The sequence below is a fragment of the Enhydra lutris genome, unplaced genomic scaffold, assembly GCF_002288905.1.
Source record: "Enhydra lutris kenyoni isolate GAN:26980312 unplaced genomic scaffold, ASM228890v2 scaffoldscaffold57, whole genome shotgun sequence".
NCBI classification, from domain to species: domain Eukaryota; kingdom Metazoa; phylum Chordata; class Mammalia; order Carnivora; family Mustelidae; genus Enhydra; species Enhydra lutris.
Window position 1 is genome coordinate 9,453,611 of NW_019154141.1, and position 8,717 is coordinate 9,462,327.

General features: G+C 52.2%; 1 protein-coding gene across 2 annotated transcripts in view; it reads right to left on the minus strand.

Annotated features, from left to right (window-relative positions):
- LOC111158182 (mannose receptor C type 2) overlaps window positions 1-8,717 on the minus strand; it is a 54,753-nt gene extending 46,036 nt beyond the window's left edge. For both annotated transcript variants that reach the window (XM_022520091.1, XM_022520090.1), the window contains exon 1: window positions 8,591-8,717. In XM_022520091.1, coding sequence (XP_022375799.1) covers window positions 8,591-8,717 — 127 coding nt within the window. The remainder of the gene's footprint in view (window positions 1-8,590) is intronic.

The following is an 8,717-nucleotide window of genomic DNA, read 5'->3' on the forward strand; positions in this document are numbered from 1 at the left end:
GTGAGGTAAAGCAATTGTGGCAACACGTTAACAGGTGGTGCCTCTAGGTAACAGTAGATGAGTGCTCACTGTTTTTTCAGCTTTCCCAATGGTTTGATAAAGAGTAGGATACCAATGTTTTTTTCCCACTCAATATATATCTCTAAGATTTGCCCAGATAATACATGTAGCTGAGGTTCACTGGTTTCACCACTGTATTATATCCCATTGTGTGTCTATACCCTGTAATTTATCCATATGTCTTTTTTTTTTTTAAGATTTACTTATTTATTTCAGAGAGAGGGAGAGAATCTCAAGCGGACTCCCCGCTGAACTCAGAGCCCAACACAGGGCTCGATCTCATGACCCTGAGGTCACGACCTGTGCCAAAATCGAGAGTCAGACGCTCATCCAAATGAGCCACCAAGCGCCTCTACCCATAGTCTTTCAATGCACATTTTGTTTTGGTTTGGGCTGTTATAAACAGTGCTTCCAGGTTCTTTCTAAACCACCAATGCTCTTATATCCTCAGAGCCTTCAGAAGTGAGGTTAAAGATCTCTAGGGTTATACCAGAAAATCCTTCCTCTGGGACCCAGATAGACTACAAGGCTATTTCCAGCTGAATTCCTACCTGCCCTAGCTGGTCTCACTCGGGGCTATTCTCACTCCTCTCAGACAGGTTCCCGATCCCAAGTCTGAGATTTCAGAGGTGTCTCTGGCTCCCTTTTTTTTTTTTTTTTAAGATTTGTTTATTTATGTGGGAGGGGTAGGCAGAGTTAGAGAGGTTTTTGTTTTGTTTTTTAAGATTTTATTTATTTGCCAGAGAGAGAGAGCGCGTGCACAAGCAGGGGGAGAAGCAGGCAGAAGGAGAAGCAGGCTCCCTGATGAGCAAGGAGCCCGATGCAGGACGCAATCCCAGGACCCTGAGATCATGACCTGAGACGCTTAATGACTGAACCACCAAGGCGCCCCTTCCATCTTTATTTTGATGAACTTAAAAATTGCAACTAAAATGGAATCAGTGAACATTTGACTCTATTTATGCTGCTTCATATTTTGGGGGGACTACTTTCAAAATACAAGCTTCAGGAAGGTAGAAACCGTGCCCAGCTCGTTCACCCAGTCCTCAGCATCAAATACTACACTATGCCTGGCACATTGTTAGTGCTCAGGAAAACAGAACCAAAACAGGTAAATGAATGGGTGAAAAGATGAATGTCCATGTCAGACATGCCTCTCTGCTTGTTATTGGCGTGTGTATATTGTTTTGTAAGATTGCCTTGTGATCATGAGAACTCGCCTAGTTAGACTTACGTCTGTGCACTGACATTAGCTGTGTATCTGTCACATAGAGTTACATAAATTGTCCGTCGTGTTAAAGATATCTTAGTTTGCTTAGCCATAATCTTATCATCTAGCATTTAAATGATTTCGTTTGTTTTGCTACTATAAATAGCACTACTATGAGCATTTTTTTTTCTCCTTGGGATTAATGCCTTATAAATCCCCCAACGTGGAATTATGAGGTCAAAGGACATGAAGTCTTGCATAACTAGTTTCTTACATATTGTCTGAAAGACTGAATCCTGAAACACTGAACCAATTTATAATTTATAGTGCGCTAGTTATACATACGCTTTCTCATAGCTCCGCCAAGAGGAGGTATTCTGGTTTCGCTAGTTTAACTACATATTTAAAGAAAGTTGATTTCTTTAATTTCTCATGATCTTGGCACTTTCCACATGACAACTTGCCGTCGGAACTGCCCCCAGTGTGATCAACTACGAATTTATCCATATCCATATTTATCCATATCCAAATTAAATTTTTCATTGTAATCCAGTTGTCCAATGACATTTAGAAGTCAAGATTCTTTTCCCCATTAGTGTGTTGCTTCTGGATAGATCTCCCATTAAGTTCTTTTTTTTTTTTTAAGATTTTATTTATTTAGGGTGCCTGGGTGGCTCAGTGGGTTAGGCCTCTGCCTTCGGCTCAGGTCATGATCTCAGGGTCCTGGGATCCAGTCCCACATCGGGCTCTCTGCTTGGCGTGGAGCCTGCTTCCTCCTCTCTCTCTCTGCCTGCCTCTCTGCCTACTTGTGATCTCTCTCTCTCTGTCAAATAAATAAATAAACAAATCTTTAAAAAAAAAGATTTTATTTATTTGCCAGATCACAAGTAGGCAGAGAGGCAGGAGGAAGCAGGCTCCCTGCTGAGCAGAGAGCCCAACGTGGGGCTCAATTCCAGGACCCTGAGATCATGACCTGAGCTGAAGGCAGATGCTTTAACCCACTGAGCCAGCAAGGCACCCCTCCCATTAAGTTCTTAAGATGAGTTTAAATCTACTTCTGGAATTTATTCCAGTACAGTCAGATGTTTTTTCTGTTTAATTCAGTGATGTATGTTTTTCATGATCGTGACATCATCTAAACTCTGGAAGGGTAACTCTCCTTATTGCCTTTTTACTACAAAAAAACTTCTCATCATAAGAAAAAAAAATCTGTAGCCACCTGAGGTGATGGATGTTACCTGAACTTGCTGGGGCAATCATTTCACAATGCATATGTTATCTCAAATCATTACACTGTATACGTGAACGAATCCAATGGTATATGTCAATTATACTGCAATAAAACAGCGGTGGGGGGACCTCTTTGGAACACTTGTCTGTTCTTTCTTTCTTTCCTTTTTTTTTCCCCAATAAGGACTTGCTAAATGCCACTGTGTCCTGAGTGCTGTGCTGGGCCAGGGCTGTAAATGCCTGTCCTGGAGGCCAGGAAGGGAGGAAGTGGCTCCACCCAACAGGTGGCTGTGAGGAGAGGAGCTCTGGAAAGAAAGGCTTTTTCCAGCTGAGAACAACTGGAAGGGCTCAGGTCTGCCTGCCTGGGCTCTCTCATTCTCTCTCCCTCTGATAAATAAATAAATAAAATCTTTAAAAATAAATAAATAAAATGGGGTCCCCTCTGTGTAAAAGGAGTATTTGTGTGTGTGTGTGTGTGTGTGCATACTATAAAAACCAGAAGATGATGTCATGAATGACTGACAGGGGTTACTATAAGCCTTGGGCTGAGGGGAGGGAGGATCTCAAACTGTTTACACTTGACTTCTGTATGGTCTGTGTTCTGCTGAGCAAGCATTCTTCTCACTGAGGTTATCAGCAGCACCCGTCAGACTGCAAGGTGGGGTGGGAGGAGGGTCACTGAAATCAGTAATTAGGGAGCCTTGCGACCAGGGGGAGGCAGCACCCCACAGTGACCAGTGCTCAAGGAGCAGCTCCAGTTTGCCTGGAACCGTCTGGGGTTTCACAATGATAGTCCAGAGGAGAGGAAACTCCTCAGTTCTCGCCTGCCGGTCAGCTAGAGAAGCTTCATGAGGGGAAGTGAGGAGGGAGGGTGGGAAGTTGAGGGGGTTTAGGAGTCAGAACAGCAGAGGAGAGGGGCTTTTCCCCCCCTCTAGGATCTAAATTGACGTTCAGAAAAAGGAAGAAGTATGGTTACTTTTAGGCACTTAGACTAGTTAGCAAAGTGTCACCAAGAAGTAATGGGGTTAGACCTGCTTTGATTTAAAAACAACAACAACAACAAAACTGCTGTAATTAGGGTTTTGTATGTTGGGGACTCTGTTTTTTCACATTTAAGTCCCTTCATATTCATGTTCTCTCTTCCTAATAATAATAAAAAATGGCAACAATTTAATATTATTTGCTCAGAAATGACTCTGTACCAGGCACGCATCTCATACACATATTATCTCATTTTCGTGTAATTCTTACAATACCCCTAAGGAGGGGGTACTGCTTTATTTTTCCCATTTTGCCAATGAAGAAACTTGAATCTTGGCCTGAGGTCACACAGCTGGTGAGTGGCATTACCTCAGTCCTGATTTGCATTTCTGGAGGACAGAAAAGGGAGGCGGGAACATTCCTGGCCACAACACGCTCCTGCCTCAGTCTACCACATCCGCTTCCCTTTCCAAACACTCTCTGAGGATGCCAGGAAAGGATGGGAAACTGGCTTCTTGTTTTTCCCTATAGGAAGGTGCTTGTCCAAGCTCAGGGCAAAAGCTTGTCACTGTCCTCCTACAGGTGATCCCAGAGAGAGGGATAAAGAGAAGGCCCCTCCCCCATGCTGGGGTTTATTCCGAGAGTGGCGTCTGGGTGTTTGTCTCCCCTTAGAGCCCAAGGCAGTGACAGACTCCTCTGTGTCCTTCTCAGGATCCTGAGTCTCGGAAGGAGGGGCAGCGATGGCCACGGAGGAAAAAGGCAAGGGCATCCTAGGCAGAGGAAATTGTGCGCAAAGGCCTGGGCAGGAGTGGACAGGGAAGGTCTGGGGGAGATGGGGCGGAGCGGGCGAAAGGAAGTGAGAAGAAGCTGAGGTTTCAAACCCATCATCTAGCAATCCAACCAGAGGAACCGAAGTGGGGGGGACGGCAGGGCTGAGGTGAAGCAGAGAGCATGGGTCCAGCCAGGCACCATGGGAGGGGTCTCTGCATGGTCAAGGGGCCAGGAGAGGACAGGGAAGGGCAGGAAAGGAACTAAACCTTGGGGTTCCCCATCAGGCCACGTGTGAAGCTGGGGGGCCCACCCAATCTGTCCTCTAAGTGACTGGAGCTGGCTGATGCTGGCAGGTCCCCGGGATCACAGATGCCACGACGCGGCCTTCATCCGGCCTGCCTGTTTACAGACACCACCCCTGGCTGAGGAGTGACGGGGACCTGCAGTGCCCAGGGTGAGATCCAAGAGCTGCGTCACTCCTGCCATGGCCCACCCCACCCAGATTTATAGGATCCAGTTATGGGGAAGGGCCCCTCCCATCTCACGAAGGACCAAACAGGAAGGGACACTTTCTGTCAGCCATACCTAGGCCCTCTGAGTCCAAGGACGTCCCACTGGAGGTGTAGGGTGGTGGGCTCAGAAGAACAGGCCACCATCATCCAAGCTGTCAACATGGTGTGGGCTCATCAAAGCAAATGAATGAACCCAGGAATCCCTGCCCTTGGGGAAGTGGGGGGGCGGGGCTGGGACTGGCTCCTCCCCCTTAGGCCCCTTCAGTCAGGAGCTTCTGGACGCCCCCTCAGAGCAGGCACCTCAGATACCCTGAGGGTGCTGCGGCTGGCTTGGTCCCTGTGTCTTGGGCCCAGTGGGCCCGAGGGAGAGACCAGCACCCTGACAGCCGGGTATAAACAGAGGGCTGCCCATTCTACCCTCTTCCTAGGGTTCCTTGGGGGGACACATTGAGAGGGTGCTCTAGAGGGCTTAGAGCTATTGGAGAGACACCCATCAAGCAGGATTTTCCAGCCTTTCCTACCACATACCCCGGCCGTGTTTAACTCACAGAGACGCAGCTCGGTCTGGTCCTGAAGGGTTTGGGCTCCGTGGCCACCCCTGAGTTCAAATCTTACTTTTATCACCTGCTAGTGTGGAGCAGTATGGTCTTGAGCAAGTGACTTGACATCTCGCGTCCCCTGAGTGCCAATGTGCAAAACGGATGGTAAGGCCCCCCACCCCTCCAGGGTTGTGCGGTACAAGGGCTCTTGCCCGTGGAGCACTGGGCACGACACCCGGCACAGGAATAATGATGGCCCTTGCTGCTACCACTTCGACCCTCCGCAGGGAGCAACAGGAGTTAAATTAGTGGTGAATCCACACGAATCCTCTTCTGAGACTTTCACAGTATTTCTGAAATCATCTCATCGGTCCAAATCACTGTACCCATGCAAGCACCAGAAAGGCAAGATGTCTCTCATGCGACAGATGGGGACCAAGACCCGGGCTTCCTCTTCCCCTGCCCACACCCTCACCTCGTCCAGGTGAGCCGGCTCCCAGCACCAACCAAAGCTCAGCCAGCCGCCACCCAAGGCCCGGCAGCCCAGAGAAGACAAGAGGTTGGAGCCAGGAAGACTGGGTTTTGCGGGTGGGGGAATAAGAAGGATCTGAGCTCCGTGACTCACCAGGGGCTGGGCTGGAAGTACAGGCCATGTGTCTGGCTGACCCACAGCGGCAGCGAGTACCTGCTCCTTTCAAAGGAACACCTCCTTCTCTGTCCCCTAGGCAGCAGGGTCTGTCCCCAAAGGAAAATCTCTTAACCTCCTTTTACTCCTCAGCCTGGGTACATGAACCCCCCAGGGCTCCCAGGAACCCTCCTTCCAATCTGCACCTCAGTCCTCTGTTCAGTAACCCCTGGGGTTCCCCACCATCAGCCAGCAAGCCAGCCAGCAAGTGGCTCCCCAATTTTGGCCTCCCGGGCACCTGGCCAGCTTCCCCTTTTACTCCAGCTTCTCTCCCATCCCACTCTCTACCCCAGCCCAGCAAGCTTCCACATGGTTCCCAGACAGAAAGCCTAGCCCAACTTCCAGGTCTCCCTCTCCGCTCCCCATCCCTGCCTCTGCAAAGCCTGGTCCCACTCAGCTTCCCTCCAGAGAACCCTGGCGACCCTTGCCCTTCGTCCCCCACAGTTTCTCCCGTGTTGCAAATACACACCAACGCTGCAATTTACAAAAAGGTCTTCTAGCCACACCTTGTGGGGCGCCCTATGGTGGTGGAGAAGACACACGTGCTGCCATCACACACCAAGGCACGGCCAACCGCCGCCCCCAAGGGGCGCCGTGGTGCCCCCTACTCTCCTTCCACGGGGCTCCCCTGCTGATGCTTAGAGAGCCACCCGCAGACACCCGGGGTAAGTTCTGCCCCAGCAGCGCATTTCCCGAACCGTTCTGATCCAGTAGACTGTTCCCCGGGACTACCAAATTCATCAGGTACAGGGGGCATGGAAGGAGGAATTTGGCCTCAAGGAGGAGCATTCGGGGCAGAGGGAACAATAATGTGCAGGGACCACGCTGGTTCAACTTTTCACTCCTGTTACTCAACGGCAGCTGTGAGGACTCATCCTTCCCGTGCCACACCCCTAGCTTCCTCCCTGCCCGTACCTAAGCTTCGGATGGGCGTGATCAGAGCAATACCACTGGGACGGGCCCCCTCCGAGGCTGTGGGGGCTACAAGTCCCGCCTGTGACATGGCCCGAGGAGGGTGCCAAGAGAGGGGGAGACCAGAAGGTAGAGGGGCACTCCAGGCGTCCTCCCAGATGGGGCCTCTCACCATTCCAACTCCGTCAAAAGCTCCGTGGGGGAAAGGGCCGAGTCAGCACTCTAGCCATGACTCTCCCAGGGCCTGGCTTTAAACTGTGCTCTGGGGCTCTTGGAAAAGCCATCCTCCTCCAGGCCTCCCGCCCTGTCTGCGTGCGGAGTTCCTTTACGGAGGAGAAGACACAGGCAGGAGGGCTGGGAGGCAGGGGGACAGCGCTGAGCCTTGACCTGGGGTGGGTAGGGCCGGATGGCCTGGCTGGTATCTAACATTCAGCTCCACGTGGGTCTGGAATTCAGCGGGTGGGGGAGGGGCTTCTACTTGATGTGACTATGGGTCCCTCCAGACCCCACCACTCCCATCCGCACAATCGGGACAGCTCCATCGGGCAAATACGTGTCTTGGTCCTCTACGTCACACCGGGCAGGCCAACTGAGCAAGCATCGGCCTCCGCTAGAGGGCCGGGAGCCTCCAGGGCGCTGATGGGTTTTGCACCAAACTGCAAACACTGCACTGACTGTCCCCTTTCACTCACCCCCAGCCCCAAATTAAACATCCAGCCAGCCGAGGCTGGGCCCAGCGCGGGGGCTGTAATAACCACACTCCCCCACCGTGCCAGCTCTGACTCCTGCAACCCCCCACTCTGGAAGTAGATCTTTCCCTTTAGCTCTCAAATTCTTGCTGAGGGGTCTGTCCCTACACGCACTGTCACCCTTTGAAAGAGCAGCAGAAAGAGAAGGCACAACTTGGGTTTTTTGTTTTGGTGGTTGGATTTTTGCATCTTTAGCAGCTCTTTTGGGGCCCAAGGTCTGTCTACTCTGGAGGGGAGCCAGTTTGGTCAGAGCCACCCACGCCACGCCACACACACGCACACACACACACAACACCCCGCTTGTTGCTGCATCCTGGGGACACGCTATTGCCCCACAGAGCTCCCTTCAAACAGCGCGGCTGCCACATGCCACAAGCTGTCCTTGAAGGCCGAGTGTGGAAAATATAACCCCCACCCCCCACATGCCAGGAAGGGCAAACAAGCCCTGACGAATAATTCGAAAACAGTAATAACGCAGGGGTGAGACTGGCCTGGAGGGAGATCCTGGACGCACGGAGCCTCTGGTTTCCCCGGGCGCAAGTCTCCCGGCCCAACGCAGGGCCGGTGCCGGGTGGTCCAGGGGCGGGGGTGGGCGCGGGGGTCTCCCCGGAGCCCGCCTTCTTCCTCTGAGGCGGCTCAAGACCCCCGGGTTCCCCTCCCCCGCTGCCTGCCACATCTGGTTCCACTCAGGTCCTCCCCCACCTCCAGGCGCGCTCCTCCTCCCCTCTTCTCCCCCCATCCCCCCTCCCGCCTGCTTCCAGAAAAGCGGAGACGATTTTTAAAAACCCAGTCACACACAAACACACACACGCACGCACGCACACACATGAACACGCACACGCGCTTCTGGAAGAAAAAAAAGAGGGAAAGTCGAGAGCGGCCCACTCCTGTCCCCCTCCCCCGCCCGACCCCCGAAGTTGGCCAAGTTGGCAGCGCCTTACCCGGGAGGGCGGCGGCGGCGGCGTACACTGGCGCGCCGGGCCGGCCGAGGTGCAGACCCCCGAGGAGCAAGACGCAGCGCAGCAGGTGACGAGGCCAGGGCGCGGGGGCCGGCCGGTGGGGCTCCAT